The 20,288-nt window shown below is 38.1% G+C and overlaps 1 protein-coding gene across 1 annotated transcript; it reads left to right on the forward strand.

Annotated features, from left to right (window-relative positions):
- Positions 1-5,132: 5,132 nt before the first annotated feature.
- LOC141907714 (transcription factor RFX4-like) lies at positions 5,133-20,288 on the forward strand. Its single transcript, XM_074797452.1, has 17 exons — positions 5,133-5,199; positions 5,847-5,913; positions 13,095-13,218; positions 13,713-13,774; positions 13,859-13,936; positions 14,025-14,163; positions 14,494-14,571; positions 15,120-15,283; positions 15,405-15,505; positions 15,701-15,904; positions 17,219-17,313; positions 17,579-17,696; positions 18,343-18,570; positions 19,454-19,610; positions 19,715-19,799; positions 19,915-20,042; positions 20,138-20,288. The coding sequence occupies exons 1-17, from the start codon at positions 5,133-5,135 to the stop codon at positions 20,265-20,267; spliced, it is 2,025 nt and encodes a 674-aa protein (XP_074653553.1). The 3' UTR covers positions 20,268-20,288.

Below are 20,288 nucleotides of genomic sequence, written 5' to 3' on the forward strand. Positions count from 1 at the left end.
CAACGATACATCAAGACGCACGCCGAGAAAGAAAATGAGACAAAAATTCGACCGATGTCGATATAATTGATACGTCGTCAGATATTCGAGGAATTCTAGGTATGTTAATAATAGGTGCTCGGCAGCCATTAAGGTAAAGACGAGCTGCTGTGTAATGGGCACGCGGATACGTGCGCTAATTTACCAACTATCGCGTATTTCGTGTACGTGAACTTTCATTACTTTGCGATGTCGGTGCAAAATCTCCCCTGGTTCCTCGAACTCGATATGGCGGTGGTTTCCGTTTGACGGGTCGAAGCAACTTATGATTTCGATAAGCTTATACCGGTACGTCATATTGATACCATATAATTGGGTAGATTCATCTATCCAGGTTTCTTCATATATCAGTTGAACCATTTAGACCTATTTTTCCCTGGATGATATAGAATGACTTACTGAAGCTTTCAACAAATCAAGAGAACTATAGATGAAAGCTACGGTAAGTTAAACTATATCAATCATGTAGTTAAATAAGTCTAAATGGTTCAACTATATTGAAACCGGCCATTTAATGAATAATTTCCAGGGCCTTTCGAAGTAAAACTCGCCTATTTACATGATGGATTTGGCTATGCAAGTATCATTCAATGTATACGCTCGAATCTGGATCAAGTTTAAGTATTACTTCACTCAATCGTCGAATCTAACTAGCAACTGCCGGGGCCCTATTCAAATTTTCATTTGCTGAAAGATTTCGGAATATGCATGTTGTATTTCTATGCATACTATAGTTAAGTTTACTCCAAGATGACGTAATTTGCACGTATGCACTTATATATAGACATATATATCTTTTCACTTTCGGTGCAACGCGTTAATGTATTTTGGGCTGGGAAATTTTTCCTAAATGGGAGAAATCGTTATCGCGATATCGTCGCAATGGCTTCTCGTTAGATTTAAACGTAGGTGTAATATGATTGAAAAATTTCGATTAAGGGAGAAATAATTCGATGTAACGAATGGGGCACCTGGAAACCTTTGTCGATGAAGATTGCTGTATTGTGATATAACATCGTGTGGGTGGACTCCGTCTTTTTCCGAGGTTCAAATACATATGTAGATAGATCGAGAACAATTTTTTCATATATAACGATGTTTATCATTTATGTCATGGTTACCCCGAATCGACGGTCGGAAATGCTGCAAAATTACGCGTTCGTCATTTTGTGAAATTGTATATATCTAAGTCATTAGATCATACGCGTCTATGTATCGCTAATTGGAAAAGAAACTTCGATTATGTGTTTGAGGTAAACGTTTACTACAGACGATCAGCGATAATCGTTCCACCGCCGCACTGTGCGAGACACACAGCACAAGAAAAGACACTAATATCACGTATTTCGGTGATTAGCAATATCACACGGCAGAGGTTAATACATTATTTCCTCAAGAATCAGACCGCACCGTCAGAGAGTTTTCTTATCCATATATAGAGAATCCCACATTAAAAAAAGATGAACGATAATCGAAAGATAATTCATTGATTCGACGTTTCATTCCTGAAGATGACTATTAGGTTATAGCCGAAACGTCGGATCAATTATCGATTATCTTTAAGGAAGGACTTCATATTTCGTTTTATCAGCGTGGGATTCTCTATATATCATTACAAAACGGACATTGTGTTTCACCAATGGTTCTCTTATCTATATTATGATATGTATTTTCAAAAAAGTTTCTTTTATCTATCGTGAACACAGTGCTTAACTCAATAACACGACTTACTTGAATTCACGACTCATAAAACGATTATCCTAATGTTCGTTATGATTTGTTTTCTTAGGAACACAACGAAGGGGTGGAAACTTAAATTCTAATTTTCTGTTAAGGTGTGATGATATATCTTAGCGCCGCAATACTTTCGTGTTGCCGCGAAAGGATTGCTGCTGAATGTATTTCATTACGCACACGCAAAAAGCAAAATGCTTTTCAAAAGAAATGAGCATAACATATATAAAGTGTATATATGGAGTTTGATTAAGTATGTGGAGTGTGATTTTGTATGTGATTTAGTATCTTAGAGTGTGATCTAGTATGTGGAGTTAACGTATAGGTTTCATATCGATTCTTTAACGGTAGATATTCAACCACCGACTCAAAACGGATTTTTCGAATAACTCGTCTATGCCATATTTAGTTCAATATGCAATTCCAGTTGTTTTTAGAAACGAAGGTTTAGTTGAATAACAACCGTCCCACTCGTCCGAGAAATAAAGTACACTTCTACTATACTCAAACATCTGTAATCTATCAACTGTTTACTTCATTTTCTTTCTCAAACTCTTTAGGACTTTTCTAGGCTAAGTCATAGCAAAATTTTGTGGAACCAAATGAAATTGTTATCCACTAGAGTTGTAAGATCTAACGATGAACCTCTCAAGTCACCCCGTGTTAGACTAATCTCAGCACAGAACCTTCCGGTACTCCGCCCCAGTCTGGAATACTTAACCTAGTCCAATTAAATCTAGTCCGCGTCATTGATGTTTTTTAAATCTAATTTCAAGACCCATTCTTTCGTCAAAGCTTTTGATTAAACTCTCTTTATTTAACTCTGTTCACATGAAAGCCAATTAGAACATTTCATTATCATTCAGGGCAAGATCTAGGGGGACTTGTGAGAATTGTTAAAGTCCATCAAATGTTTTGAGTGTCCTTTTTCATTTTATCAACAAACAAAAAGTTGGTGCATTTCTTAGCGCGAGTATACGCTTGATATTGTTTTTTGGACATCAGAGCGCCTTTTGAGATGCGATGAGTTTTTTAAAGTTAGCCCCTCAGAGTGAGACTACACCTAATATTGCCTTTTTGGATATCAAGGTGCCATTTGGGGTGTGACAAGTAGTGAGGGTCCGTTACCATAGAACTGCTGAGGGTGTAGGTTCGAGGTCCTGTTATATATAAGTGACAAGAGTTGCCTCCACAGAACAAATGGATGGTTTGATTATCCCCTCAGTGCGGATGTTGCCTAATATTGCCATTGCCTTTTTGGCCATCAAGGTACCCTCCCGGAATGTGACGAGTTCTTCAAAATTAGCCCTGGGTCCGCCCCGGTTATCTATATCAACCTTGATTCATTCTTTTATCAATAAAATTGAATTGGATTGGATGCAGTACGACCACGCATATTTGACACGCGGTGATTGGTGAATTATCTCCCGAGACGAAACTCAATCCGAAAATGAGTTAGACGCCCTCTGCGGCCGTAAGACACCTCCAGTATAATAAAAATGCCAATCAGTTTCTAATGAAAGCTGCTATTACGATTCACTCATCGGGACAATAAGGACGTTATCAGACAAATAGCAAGCGAACAATGAAAAAACTGCAGTCATTTTGAAATAACAAGGTAGGACCATAAAAATGAATATGGTGTTTAAAGGCGAATTGATAGAATAGCAGGTAGTAGGTGTTTTGGTATACATAAATAGATCGCCTTTTTTAGAATCTTGATAACTACGTGTAAGAGCAAAAAACTAATAATCAATTTCAGAAAAAAAAGTATGAAAAGTTTCGCGTAAAACTGGGAAAGATATAAAGCGTTATTTTGAACTTTTGTTATGAATTGATTGGGGTATATATACAGATGTATTTCTTGAAGGGATTCATAAACGCGCACTCTCAATTGACGTGATCAGTGACCGGAGACCTTTAAACCACTCGGCCAAATATAGGTCGAACAGTAGTTCATGAATTCGGGTGGAATTCACAGGAGATCAAATGGAAAGTGCAGGTGAGGTAACTGTTGTCTTATTTAGGGATCAATCGACATGTACAAATGCGTATTTTCTTTTTTTACCGTTTATGAATATTCAAGACGACTTAAAGTACAATTTACACCGAGTTTAGATTCCTGATAATCGCATTCCAAAATAATAAATTACCACAAATTTTGATAATCCATTATTCTGCTTAGGAGCTCCATATTTGGATTGAATCGTCTTTGAACATACCGATCTACCCGCGAAAAAAATGTGTGATGAATAGATCGGATAAAAAGTTTTAAAACAGACTATATATTACATAGTCTATAAATTTCGCACGCTGACTAACGATTTACCCAGAAAATATACACCACAGTCTGGCAATATTTCAAAAACGGGAGACTGACCTCCAAAATTTAAACTCCGTTTCGGTCGGTTTTATCTTGTCGTCAAAAACGTTCGACACAATAGAAAACAAATGCGTCAGTGTCAACTGAATGGGGTGTTCTCCGCAGACGTGTCGGGCCGATCTTTTTTTTCGCCCGATCCATTATGCGCTCAATTACGTACGAGTGGCGGTTAGTGCAATAAAATTTTATGAAAACAACATTTAAACGATTAATAAATGTATTCTGACAAGTTTATAATTCCGAATGACTTAGAACTCGGAATATTAAGGCCTACTCGTCTCCGAGGTGTAGGAAGTCTCACACATTCGCTCGTCGGGTCGTCCCGCGTTCTTCAAAACGTACATTCTCAAAATACATTCTATGAAGTGAGTATCCTTTGAAAGAAGATTAAGTCGAATCGGAACAAATATCGGATAACTAACTATACTCCGTGTTGCGAAAACGAATTGGAAATTTAAATCGGTTGTGACGCCAGAAATATATAAGGTTTGTCAATATGTCGCACAATGAGCAGTTGTCAATCAAAAAGCTAGTAGTCAGATGAAATTTATGGCTATAATGTGGTTTCTACCGTTAACAGTCTCTCTTGTTTAGGCCTATATAGATAAACAACGTATATTTGATTAAATTCTAGTGAATTATACATGGCAGACTAGAAAAAAATGCCACCGAAACGAGCTACGAATTTGTAGTTATGATCAGATTAATACATAACTTATGCGGACAATGACTTAGCGGTTTCTTAGATGTATTACAGTACTTCAAAGGTGTTGAATGATTTCGAAATCTTCAGATCTACGACAATTTTTGACTCGACTACGTTACTGGGCTTTTTTCAAAATATATTCGATGTACTTACAAATTGTCCTTTTCCGCAGGTTGTTCAAGTATGTTATTACAGATAACATCTGCTCACTTTTACGTGTCTCAATTTTTTTCTGTCTGCTTTTTAATAGTTTCTTGGGTAGACGACTCAATGGCTATGGACACGTGTATGGGTGAAATTGATTATGAGGTGATCGATGAGGTAGATGATTGTCCGGGTATGTGTTTATGTGGAGTTTTATGTTTTCATAGCTTCATTATTTCTATCAGCTAAAACATATTTTCTGTACATTTCCGTGACCCTACGCTTCGTTAATACTTATTTTTGTCATAAAAGAACATAAACTTTGACAAAATAGATAAACATCAATACAATCCTGTATTGCGCAAACGTAATATGCTTCAGCTAACCCCATGCTGCCAAGCAAATCACCGAAGAATCGCCACATTAATGGGTTAATGTCAGCGTTAAAATATTTTCTTCAGCGAAAGATCATTGACTGCGACCAAAGAATCCGGACTCAGTTCCACGGTTGTGAGTCAAAGTTCACTCTGAGTTGAAATAAGCCGAATTTCAATGTTCTACTTCGAATCAAATCTTAACTCACAACATGGAACTGGATCCTGAATAATGACATCAGATGATTCCGGAGAAAAACATAAATTAGATAAGCATAACTTCATGATTAATATTTTTATTACTTAAGTCTGAGTTTGATTCCTTGGTGCGATGGGTTTAGGATTAGCCCAGCATTGTGAATATTCCGCGAAAAAAAAACGTTAAAAAGAGTAATGTACAGATTCGGACGCGATTTAACAAATGGCGACACAACCAATTGGCTTAACGCAATTTTCTTTTTCGTAGAGGATCACAAAGAAAACCATCATATAACTGGAAGAAAACCTCACTCCACGCCTTTAACGCTCAAGTGGTAAGTTAATCCTTTAGTTATTTTCCCAATCAACAACCGTATATGATAGGCTGTAGACACTGAAATAACGTATCCTAGTATATCTGCCGATTTACTATAATAATGATAATATCTACCAGTATTTCATCATCAATTAAAGAGAATACAAAATTAGTACTTCGGAATTGACCGTAATTTACTGATATGGTTATCCATCTATGGAATATTTTTGCTAATCTATGTTAATGTAAGGATATATCAATTCCGAAATCTGTTTAAAACAATTCATTCTTGCACAGGATACGATAGGAACCCGTCAGAAACAGCAAATTTTTGATAAAAAGTATTTTCTAATTCCATATCCTAACAGGCTCAGATATATGTAGAAATTGATAACATAGTTACAAGATGAAATGGTGTATAAAATCGAATAGAGTAGCCCATGACAAGAGAAATCCCACAATAACGAAGCCAAGATTGAAAATTCTATAACAGAATGATTATATTTGAGGAGCGACGTTTCGGCTAACACCTGTTAGCCATCATCAGGCGTACTGAGAACAAAATGAAATAACAGGATATTTATACAAGAATGTGACAAATGATAAAGATTAAAGGATTAAGATTTAAGTAATTAAATAACAAAAACCGGAACACTAAGGAAGAAACCAAAGAAGGCAAACGACAAACTATAGGGGATGTAGTGCGATATTAAAGTAATAAAAAAACAGAGCCCAGAGGGTTCAAAGGCAGACAAACTAAGGGGTAATCAGACAAAAACAAAAGGCAAGAACATCAGAGGGATAATCAAGGAATGAGTGAGGGAGAGAGTGAGTTAGTGGAAGTGTCAAACGGACGAAAACAAGCTAACGGGATTAGAATAATGGGGGTACAAGTCAAGCGAGAAATTTAGAGATCGAAATATTGTGAGAAGAAAATCCGTTATTCAAATTAACACATTTATCCATATTTTCAATAATATTTCTCTCGTTATTATCATACACTGATATTGTGTATCTAAAGAGTAGCCCATCCTCGTCTAAAGAGTAGCCCATCTGGAGTTCTTCGTCTTGGTCTTACGAATGTACGTGATTATGGTCAATAGAAGACTATGGTCCTTTTGACGCTATATCTTATCGAAATCTCCTTTCAAAATATGGAATTGGCCGCAATTTACAGATATGGATATTCATCTATTGAATGGTTTACGTTAATGTAGGGATATATTTTCAAAATTTGGTTAAAAGAATACATTCATCATTGCTCAGGACACGATATACTTCAAGAAAAGCGTCCGGAAAAGCAAATTTTTGCAAAAAAGTATTTTCTAATTCCATATCCGAGTAGGAGATATATGTAGAAATTGATAATGTAGTTGCAGGATAAAATGATGTTTAAAATCGAATAGAGAATCTGTAGTTCTTCGTCTTGGATAGGAATGTAGGTGACTATGGTCGATGGAGCGGTTGTGATGGTAAACGCGATCGAAACTGTAACCAACATGATCGTGGTCCGTCTGGTCTTACTTGATTTATTGTCAGACGACACCAGCTTCGGACCATTGAACAATCTTATGATGATTATAAAATTCGAAATAACGATGAAGCTCAGAGGTAGAACATACGAATATACAAAGCTATACGTGTACGCAATTTGCTGAGCGACCGTCTCCATAACGCAGTCCAACTGTTCTGAATGCTGCATCAGGGTGATTATCCACGAACTTATGGCTAAATTCGTCAAAAAAATCACCGCTATCATTGTCCTGGAGAATGTCGGGGTACAAATCAATCTCGACGAAATCGGGAATAGGACAACGGCCAAACGCTCCAACGTTATGGCGACGATCACCCATGCGCTCGTATATGCGCAAACAACGCTTGTAAATTCGTATAGAATACACGTTGTTGAACTCTGAAAATTGATAGTAAAACCAAATCTAAATAAGACATATTGTACGACAGGCATGCCTGACATAACAAGACAAACAAGACAGTCACAAATAGACAAAAATCTTACGTAGTTCGCGTAGGAATACTGGTGAAATTGTATGCTGCCCATTATGAGGAAAGCAGCCGAATTTCCGAACGCACCTAGACAAAATATGACCGGGTACACGCAAAGCATAAGCGCGTAAACGGTTCCTTTTGCGTGAATCAATGAATTGAGAACGATGTTACTTGCGTATACTAGAGATACTGCCGCTGTGTCATTGTCCATGGTAAAAAAAAGATTCCGATGCCACTAACGCATGTGCACGTTACTAATTCAATTGGCAGTCGTAACTGCGATTGGCCAGGAATTAATTAATGAGCGATATATTACTAAGAAAAGTTGTTTCACCCGATTTTCTTAATACATTGATTCCGTTTGCGCGTGGAATGAATTTTACTACTAAACCGAAAAATATGCCTAATGTAAAAATCTATACCTCCGTAACTGAACGTTTTCTCTATTCGTAACACAACGATTTCGGTGCGAGTAATACATATGCTTGTAACTTTACTAATTGATTGTCGTGACGGTGATTGGTCGGGAATGTTTGTCCTCAAAGTTTTATCGATATTACTCAGAAGACTAAAAGTTTTCCTCACTGAGTTCGACGATTTTTTTTAACATCCGATTTGCTTGCCCGTGAAATTGAATTCACTACTAAACCGAAAACTGATGTGAAAATCCATGCTTTCATAACTGAGAGAAATTTGCTCTTCAATACCATAATTTAATAATGTTTATCGGGTCTGGGACGTTTATGTAGCCATTTAAATAGATAACAGAAAATTTGAAAGATATTTGTTTTGAAAAGAACTCCACATGTATCATAATATAGTTGGTTTCAAGTAATAGTATATTGTGGTCAATCGTGTCAAATGCAGCGGATAAATCAAGTAGTATCGGGATCACGGCATTTCCTATACCAAGAGCACCGGTGAATACCATTACTAAGTTTGAGAAGTGCCGCACCCGTAAAATTATAGGGCATGCGATATGGCGTCTGTTTAGATTCATATCAGAAAAATTGTATTGCATGGACATTTTCATAAGCTGAAATTTAGATTAGATTTTTCCAAGGTTCCAATCCCAAAAATTAAAGAAATTATATTCTCGAGGTCGTATGATTGGGGAACCCGTTAACGATGTTTTGTTACTAAGTTTGATCATCATTTCCTTTTCCATATCTTGGATTGACCGTCATTAAAAAATAGAGATGTTTATCTATTAAGTGACCAACGCTGAGTTATGCCGATGTAGGCCGCACTTTCTCAAAGAATAAATTCATGACCAGGTCACAACACCCCCTTAAGGAAAGCGGTACAACAGCAGATTTTCGTAAAAAAGTATTTCCTAATTCCATATCCGAGTAGGAGATATATGTAGAAATTGATAATATAGTTACATGACAAAATGATGTTCAAAATCGAATAGAGAATCTGTAGTTCTTCATCTTGGATAGGAATGTAGGTGACTATGGTCGATGGAGCGGTTGTGATGGTAAACGCGATCGAAACTGTAACCAACATGACCGTGGTTCGTCTGGCTTTACTTGATTTATTATCAGACGACACAAGCCTCGGACCATTGAACAATCTTATGATGATTATCAAATTCGAAAGAACGATGAAGCTCAGAGGTAGAACATACGAATATACAAAGCTATACGTGTACGCAATTTGCTGAGCGATCGTCTCCATAACGCAGTCCAACTGTTCTGAATGCTGCATCAGGGTGATTATCCACGTAGTTATGGCTAGATTCGTCGAAAAGATTATCGCTATTATCATCCTAGAGAATTTCGGGGTACAAATCAATCTCGACGAAATCGGAAATAGGACAACGGCTAAACGCTCCAACGTAATGGCGACGACCATCCATGCACTGGAATACGCGCAAACAACGCTTGTGAATTCGTATAGAATACACGTTGTTGAACTCTGAAAATTTATGGCAAAACCAAATCTGAACAAGACACGTTGCACGACAGGCATACCTGACATAAAAAGACAAACAACACAGTCACAAATAGACAAGAATATGACGTAGTTCGCGTAGGAATACTGGCGATATTGTTTGCTGCTCATAATGAGGAAAGCAGCCGCATTTCCAAACGCACCTAGACAAAATATGACCGGGTACATGCAAAGCATAAGCGCGTAAACGGTTCCTTTTGCGTGAATCAATGAATTGAGAACGACGTTACTGATATAAGCTGGAGATACTGCTGCCGTATTGTTACTCATGATTCTAATATGATTTAATCAAACAAACGAGTCCAGTGCAAGTAACGCATGTGCACGTTACTAATTCAATTGGCCATTGTAACTGTGATTGGTCGGGCATTTATTGTCTTCGCAGTTACTATGCACTACTAAGACAATTTATTTCATCTCACTGACTTTGATGAGAATTTTTTATAAACTGATTCCTTTGCGCGTGAATATAAATTTTACTTCCAAACCGAAAACTAATGCGAAAATCCATACTTCCATAACTGAAAGAAATGTTCTCTTTTGTACTATCTCTGTATCTGGTCAGATACGTCAATTGGAGATTTGAAAGCAAACTCGTGCAAAGTTGTTGCGTACTTGTTTTGATGGCTTTGGAAATATGACTGATGACTAGAATGATAGAAATTTGCCTACGTATATGGGTTATGTTTGAAGCCATTTCCAAATTTCAGGACCTAAACTCTAAGCTAAAATTAGTTAGTGAGTTAACTCCGGGTAGAGTCTTAGCTCACAACTGTGGAACTGGGCCCAAAAGATCATCACATCACACCTTACCCCAATGCATTTATTTCCTTGAAAGTTAAACAAATAACAACTGGTTACCATAAATATATCCAAAACCTAGTTGTCTAAAGACACCAAGAATGAAGAAATTCTAGCATAAAAGTTACTCTAAAACATAAGTATTTAAGTTGATATTGGACAACGTTTAGCAAATTTGATCCCTGAGTCTGAAAAGCATATCAGCTGTTATTCAGATCATCATAATAATGAAAACTTCAATTTTTTCCAAAAAACTCGATAGAAATTTATGATATTGTCAACACATTGTCTGGAAATAAAGTATTGGCATTGATTGAGTTTCTACGGAAATGGTTTAAAGAATTATCTATGCGATTAGATATCCCACTTACTCATAAATTCAATAATACCCTCCAATCTGGAGTTGTCCGCATGTTGCACTTAAAATTGTTCGGGTCTTCCCTCTTTATGAAAAAGGTGAATGCGATTCTTTTTACAATTATCGACCCTTATCTATTACACTATGTTTTTCCAAGATACTAGAAAAACTCGTTCATAAACGTTTAGTCGCGTTTTGTGATACATTGGAAATTAATGATTATTACCAATTTGGATTCAGGGAACATTTAATTAATATCAATGGCATTAACTTGCAACGTCGATGAAATAGCAGCCAATATTGACGAAAAAAGGACGATTGTAATATTGTTGGATTTGTCAAAAGCTCTTGACACAGTAGATCACCGAATTTTTTTTGGGAATATTTTCTTCATGTTCGATGAATGAAAGGCTGTGAAAATTGAAGGTATCCTATATGTGCTGATTAGTTTAGGGCAAATCGTAGCGCCTACAAATTGATGACATTCGAACCCCTCCACCGATTGACTTTTTGATAAGGCGAAAATTGGTGTTCGATTTTTCCAGTTCCAAAAATTGAAAATATTGTATTCTTGAGGTCGTACAAATGCGGAGACACGACATCATCGTCGTTTTGCTGCTAAATATGATCGTCATTTTATGTTTATCTATGACAAATGCTGATTTATGCTAATGAAGCAAGGTTTTTTTCACAAACTTTTTAAACAATTCATTCTTGACTAGGTCACAACACACCCTTAAGGAAACTGGCAAAAACAGCAGATTTTCGAGAAGAAATATTTCCGGATTCCATATCCGAGCAGGAGATATATGTAGAAATTGATAACATAGTTACAGGATAAAGTGATGTTTAAAATCGAATAGAGAATCTGTAGTTCTTCGTCTTGGATAGGAATGTAGGTGACTATGGTCGATGGAGCGGTTGTGATGGTAAACGCGATCGAAACTGTAACCAACATGATCGTGGTCCGTCTGGCCTTACTTGATTTATTATCAGACGACACCAGCTTCGGACCATTGAACAATCTTATGATGATTATCAAATTCGAAATAACGATGAAGCTCAGAGGTAGAACATACGAATACACAAAGCTGAAACCATACGCATATTGCTGAGCGACCGTCTCCATAGCGCAGTCCGACTCTTCTGAATGCTGCATCACGGTGATAACCCACGAAGTGATTGTTAGATTCGTCGAAAAAATCACCGCTATTATCATCCTTGAGAATTTTGGGGTACAAATCAATCTCGATGAAATCGGGAATAGGACAACAGCTAAACGCTCCAACGTAATGGCGACAACCATCCATGCGCTGGAATACGCACAAACCACGCTTGTGAATTCGTATAGAATACATGCGTTTAAACTCTTTAAGTTGATGGTAAAACCAAAGCCGAATAAGACATATTGTACGACAGGCATACCTGACATAAAAAGACATACGACAAAGTCACTGATAGACAAGAATATGATGTAGTTTGCGTAGGAATACTGGCGATATTGTTTGCTGCTCATTATGAGGAAAGCAGCCGAATTTCCGAACGCACCTAGACAAAATATGACTGGATACATGCAAAGCATAAGAGCGTAAACGGTTCCTTTGGCGTGAATCAACGAATTTAGAATGACGTTGCTGATATATGATGGAGATACTTCTGCCGTATTGTTGATCATGGTTAAACAGATGATTCCGGTACGAATATTGCGCATGCACGTATTTCATCTAATTTACCATCGTATAACTGTGATTGGTCGAGGTTAATAGTCTTCGCAGTTGATCTATTTATATATATATTGAATCTAAAAAAAACGTATCCTACGTATCTTACTGACGATGAATACACTTTTTAACTCTAGGTCGCTTTCGGAAATGGAATTCAATGTTAGAATTCGAAAAAGCTAATATGAAAATCTATCTTTCAGTACATTATCAGAAAGGTATTCATGTATGAAAATTCGTCTGCTTATAACCGTCGGAATGTGGGTTAACTCGCAACTATTTCCAACGTTCTAAATATAAAGTGTTCCAATCGAGATGATTTTGATCATTCTTTTGACTATGCGTTATTTACAGGTTAGAGGAGAACTACGAAGTAGCTGAGGGTGTCTGTATACCTCGCAGCACTTTGTATATGCATTACCTTGACTTCTGTAATCGAAATACCAGCCAGCCAGTTAACGCTGCCAGTTTCGGTAAGGTAGGTAATCGCTTCAAATGAGCTCGATTCTTGGATCGAGAGCAGGCTCCAATTTGATTCTAGAACGGATTAAAGACAAAACTTTCAAACGCCAGTACGCTGCAGTCAATAGGAGCGTCACTAAGAATATTTAAAGGGGATGAGAATTGATACAAGTCGAGCTATATGCCATACTTCCCGCCGTATCTGTCCGAGTCGAACACCCAAGTCAAACGAGCATTTCTGAATTCTTCGAAATTGCTCGAATGTTCCTAGTCTTAGTTAGTATAATTCAAAACTTGATATGGGCGTTCTCTGGACCTTTCAGGCAATATATCTATGGAATGTGAATTGCTGGAGTGGGAAAAAACTAAATTCGGAACTAAAATATTGCGGAATTTGAATTTGAAAAGGGGGTCACCGCACCCGCGATCCCCCTTTGGTGACACTCATGTACCCATTATTATCATTATGCAACGATGCTCTTTTTCCATCCACGTCTTCATTTTTTTTAGATAATTCGACAGCAGTTTCCACAAATTACAACGCGACGTCTCGGTACACGTGGACAATCGAAGTCAGTAAAAGGTGTCGTCGGACTTTTCCACCATATCTCTGTAAAAAATGCTCTTCAGTTATGAATTTTATTCTCTCGTTTCAGATATCACTATTACGGGATAGCCATTCGCGAAAGCTCACAATATTTCGAATTGATCTATTCGAAAAAAGGAGCGCAAAGGTTTTTCAGAATATCCGAGTCAACATATTCATCTATTTAGATACCGACACTTGAATCGTCTACTGATTATTGTCTTATACTTTTTCAGTTGTTTGGGTTCTGAAGGACACAAGAATTGCAATAGACATACGATCACATACAACCCACGGTCAAAATTGGGCACTTTGTTACCGGAGTTTCCAAGCGTCAACGAAACACATTTGCCATTAGGGTTGGCCCAGGATAAGGTAGAAAATGCATCCATCTTTTTATGAAGATATGGATGAAACGACCGGGTGGAAGAGGATGAGCCACCCACTTTTACATACGCGCTTAAGATGAAACGACTGTATGAGAATTGCCGAAATGGCCTCATCAACACTGTTCGCGTCCCTCGTGGCACATCAATTATTTGAGTTTGATATAACGGCTTTGTGTTTACCAAGATTGAAGAAATATTATGTCTCACCTTTTCCATCTAGAATTTTTTCGGGGGTTTAACAAAACCAGATAAAGTAATTACCCTTTTTAATCATCCATTTCAACGCGTTGAAAGTTCCGTGCAATTTTCGTTTTAGGTCAGCACGTTTTTAATGATGTACCGAACGCATTGTCAGCGCATACTGGACACGGTGATCCGGGCTAATTTCGAAGAGGTACGTATCATGTTTCGTGACTGATAACTACAATCAAAGCGTATAGTCCCGACACAAACGAGATAAATTCAAATTTTCAATTTCGAATCCGATGACACGAAATATAATATCGTATTATATAATTATAGTTGATTCAAAATCAAAATCCGGTTCTAGTGAAAGTATGCCCATTTGAGGAAATAGAAACATATACGCTTTGAGATATGGGGGAGGGTGTTGCCATAGTGGAGACTAGTCCAATGAGGCTTAAAGAGAATATGCCATCAAAATGGAATATTGTGTAAAATTCATTTTCAAATGTGATGTATTCACAAATATCAAATATGGAATTGGTTTGAATTTTAGTTCAGCCATTACTGAGAAATATGACTATTAAATCGGCAATGCTAAGTTGTTAGATTGGCTATATAACTAACATGGTCTTAGACCGGTTCTGAGTCTAAGCCATGGAACCGGCCCTGACAGATATATTCAACCAACGGTCTTCGTTATAATCGATCTTTGTTACTAAATTAGTACATCGACTCTTGCTGTTCTCTTCTTTGTAGGTACAGAGCTTTCTGTTACACTTTTGGCAGGGCATGCCGCCGCATTTGGTTCCGATACTAGACTCGGCGACTATCGTGTCACTAGTCGGCGTGTGTGACAGCATTCTATACAAAGTACTAGCGAACGTATTGGTGCCTTCAGTCCTGCAACAAGTTCCAGAGAGGTATAGCGTATATTTCGAAGATAATTGAATAAAACTAACGATATAAAAAAGCTTCAATGTAATATCCGAATAACTTACGATTCGCTTTAAATGATAATATATGATACGATGTATTCTATAGTTTAACTCAAGTCATCAGGAAATTCTCTACGCAATTTGACGAATGGCTCAAGCAGGCTCTCTACGGATTACCCGAGAATCTACGCTCTATGAAATTGGATCGTAAGTAAAACTAGACCATACGCGCGTTTAGCGTCGCTTTTCATCGAACATGAGACACACGGCAGACACTCTTGGAGATTTGCGTCGGTGCAGTTTCCGAGAAAAGAGCTTCGTAGTTTCTATGAAATTGATAGAAATACGAGAAATTTAGCTGATACGAGCATCTTATTAACGTAGACCTATTCATTGTTCTAGTTTCCAGGCGATTTTCCTATTTGTTACGACGACAAATATCGTTGAATCATTTGTGCCACGCTTCGCGCTCAGTGATCCACTGTGGAGATGTCGTCAACCAGATGCTGGCCGACTGGCACCGCATTGACACCAGCAGCATATGCAAACAAACCCTATATACCATGGACAGTTACAACGAAAAAGAGTACGAGATAGTTTATAAATGTAAGGATCCTATCTAAAGGTTTACACAAAGGTTCAGCCTGGTTTAGGATCAGCAGACGTGATGAATACGCAAATTCCGTGCAATAATAATAATATAATAATATAATAAGTGTCTTATATATGAAAAAAACCGCTCAGAGCGCTTCACATAAAAGCCTCATTAAAGAGGAAATGTTTAAGTTGCCTCCTGAACATCTCCAAAGATGTTATAGACCGGAGGTCGCCAGGAAGCTGATTCCACAGGGTCGGGCCATTGATGGAAAAGGCCCGAGAATCGAAAGACTTTCTATTGTATCTAGGGACTGTCAGTGAGATAAAGGCAGAAGAACGGATGGGACGGCAATACGCAGAAAATCCTACAATAATTTCAGCAAAAGACGGAAAGATTTTGAATAAATCAGTATTGGAGCAACGAATAGGTGTACTTTTGTTGAAATTATTATGGGATCTTTTACGTATGCTATATCTCCGTAGAGAAAGCTAGTACTTCAAATAGATCTAGTTTATCTCAAAAGTACTATTTGTATCTACGCCTTTAGATTCTAACTGGAGATCGAAATTCTATACTGCAGTCGAATTGATGATAATAATGATACGATACTGTGCTCTCGCATTACCTAGATATCGAAAACATCCTTATAGGTGGCCACGCTCCTTTTAAAAACCAAATCAAAGCCTCATATCTCATCATCCTCCCTCTGCAGGGACTCGAACCTGATGACATCGCTACACTCAGCCACGGCACGAACCCCTGCATCAGTAGACCGGGTGCGCAGGTACATGCGCAGCTTTCCGAACGAAAACTGGCGGCACCAATCAGATTGCTCGTTGTATAATCGTTGAGGCAAATTTCAAGGAAGAACTATAAATGGGAAAACCCGGGATAAAATAAAACGGGGTTTCTGATTGGCTAAAAATCACATCATCTGAACTGCGCATGTATCTGCGCACACGGTCGATTATGGCAGGGTTTCGTGCCGTGGCAATCTCGATGCCATCAGGTTCGAAACCCTGCCGGGGGAGGATGATATCTCATATGCACCAAGAAAAGGACAGTGTTGTCGAAAACTGTGTTGCTTAGTACAACAATCCGACTGACATAGACAGTTTGCTAGCCTGATAATTTGTTTGCATATGGACTCTAAAAGGATACGTTTTAGAGTCCATGGTTTGCCCTTTTTGAAATATAACTGAAAGTGCCCCCTCATGTCAAACAGACGTTTCTACCCGCTGGATATGTCAGTTTGCTATAGTATATCCATCGGATATAGAAATGTTATAACGTGAACCTATTTTCTTCGTTCGTCACTATAGTATGTCGTGAATTTGAATTTCTACTGGAAGAACAAGCGCCGCTTGAAAGTTACACCGAATGGCTCGATTCGTTAGTAGATCGTTGCGTCGTGCAGGTAAAGACACTAGGGAACGATTTAGTAAAGCTAGCGTTCTCCGGTGAACAAGGGATCCACTGTGATCGCGGGTGAAATTTACATAATTTGATATTTCGCTTTACGAATTGAATTATCCAGAAAGTGCTCATCAATCGCTAAATTATTTGCTTTGTGAGGCTTGTCTTCTTATGGTTGCGAGAAATCGTGTATTTTTCATGTAAATCTGTCCGCTTATTCTTTTGGGATCATTTTTCTTATAATGTAAATCCTATTTTTCACGCAGACGTCGATGTCCAGACCGGGAAGCTTACGCAAATCAGCCAGACAGTTTCTGTTGATGTGGTCGTGTTTCGGCACACGAGTTATAAGAGATATGACGCTGCATAGCGCTCCCAGTTTCGGTAATTATAAAGTCATATTATTCAGTGATGATCGATTGACCTGGTTTTGGAAACGATAAATGCTTCCAAAAAATCCGAACGAATATATTACGCTCCAACTTGGAAGTTTATTGACTCTGAAAAATAACACATAGATTTCTCGATATTGTCTACAATAAATAATGTCATATATTCTATACAATATTAAGGATCGATAAAGCAATTTTGGATTTGAATACATTGATAAGTGAATAGAATTGACCGGCATCCTGCCTAGCCCCAATGTATTGATGACGTCGTAGACATTTCTCAAATTATCAAAAACCTTCTAAAAATAAGATAAGAATTATGAAATGTATTTAATAACAAAATAAACGTCAGAATTCACAATCGTGATAGTTATTTTCGAACGACAATATCGATAACGTAGTGTACATCGAATCACTGAAATGACGCATGCTAGGTATCAATGTATAATATAGATATTATTGTAACGGTTTTTATGGCGTCAAAAAATCTAAATTTTTTGACGTTGTCATTTAGTTTTTTATATTATTAGGAGTTTATGGAGGCTGTAACCAAATATCTCTCAATGGTCAAAATTCCTAAAACCGGACTCCAAACATAACGCCGTTAATGACTCAATGACTCGGGTCTTTATTTGCAGGATCGTTCCATTTGATACACCTCATGTTCGACGACTATGTGCTTTACCTCATCGAGAATCTGCACACGAACGAACACGCCAACGAACTGTACAGAACTGTTCGCGGCGAAACGAGCATCAAACAGCAACATAATAACCACCTCTATCAACACCAACATAACAACACCAATAACAACAACAGCAATAGTCATATCCATCAAAATGACGAAAGCCATCGTAACAATATCGGTAAGAAATAGGTAACAATCGAGCACGGACTGGGATAAATTCTTGATTTTTTTTTGGTATCACCCAGTCCTGGTTGTCTCCACGGAGATCTCCGTCGCTATACGATCCTAGTGTAACCAACTGTACATCAGACACTTAGCTTCTTGGGGAATTTGTCTGTATGGTTTTGCAGTTACTGCCGAAACTATTCTCGCATTCTCTGTGCAGAATATTTCGCAGAACTTGCGTCGTCGTCGAGGTTGTGTATTTTACAAGATACCGTGACCGATTTATCATTTATACATAACGATTTTTTGATATTCATTGCAGATGGCTTTGATGGGCTTCCAGTCCCAACACCTCATCATGGAGGGAACCACGCGTACGCACCTGATGGGACAGATATGTGCACCAGACGCCAGTCTGTAATCACAAACACCAATACTTGTTACTTGTTGTCAAAAGGTATATATCTTTAGTAAGAAACTAGCGACAAACTTTGTCACGGGTTGGCGAGGGCAATGGCGCTATGCGTTAACAAGTTTATGGTACCAATGAAAGATACTTGCCGTGTGTATGTTTTAGTATAGATTTTGTGCAAATACGATAACGATTTGATAGACCATTTAGGGTTCATCTTTTGGACCATATCATCCTCGCTTGCCAGGGTTGGATTTCCGCCCGTCGAAGTTCACGCCAATACAGGTTGCCGCTAAGCGGCCACCAATCTATGTGTTAAGATAATCAGATAAGTCGTTTTTCACCGGCAGATTCACTACGCATTTGATTGGCTGATGTATAGACTGGTGGCCGCTTGCTTAGTGGCAACCTATGTTTTATTGAATTCTGTGACATGAATGGACAGCCTTAGTAAGTTTTTATCGTGTATGGTGTTCTCTCTTAGATCTAGTGAATAACATTCCCGAAGATGAATCGTTGGACGACGCTGCATCGCCGAAACAACCCAACATTATAACCTCAGCGTCTCAATCATATCGTCCCGCGGTTGATCACCAGGAGGCGCGGTCTTCGTGTCAGATGGATGCGCTGTCGAGTTTTTCGTATGTTTTCTATTGCTTTTTGAAAATGCAAGAGTCGCGCTTCATAGAAGACGCTCGTTCGTAGCTTTTGAGGCGACCCTTCTCCTCTTTCTTTCATTTCACAGGAGTAATGGCTTGTACGAATACAATAGTTGCCACTCTAGTCAAACCGAATCCATGCCAACAAGTCAGTTTTGCGAGTATACACAGGTATCATTCCAACCATCCTCACTCCTCACCTCGTCAAATACATGTTTCTAGAAATCATGATATTTCAATATTTGGACCGATTGATAATTCGTCTTTTTCAAAATGTTCACTTCAGGTTGACGATTACGCCGAAAGTTGTATGAAGTACGACACAAGCCCGGATATCATGACGTCATCAATCAAGGACGATTGGTTACAGGCGTATGACAGTTATTACTCACAAGGGACACGCGTCCAGAATACGTAATGATAAGCTCGGAATATAAGAAAAAAACAACAAAACACTAGCCAAGATTTCGGTCATGAAATGTCTGAGATTTTTCAAATTCTTATTTCAGAACACCTACGCTGTCAAACACCGGGTATGAGAATACGGTGAATTGGTTGAAACCAGATCAGAATATAGGAAACGGATACCCGTATTGTCAAACGATTGTGGGCGCTGATTGCAAAGGAAAACCGATTTGAATGTTTTAGAAGTTGTATAAT

Source organism: Tubulanus polymorphus, chromosome 6, assembly GCF_964204645.1.
Source record: "Tubulanus polymorphus chromosome 6, tnTubPoly1.2, whole genome shotgun sequence".
Lineage (NCBI taxonomy): Eukaryota > Metazoa > Nemertea > Palaeonemertea > Tubulaniformes > Tubulanidae > Tubulanus > Tubulanus polymorphus.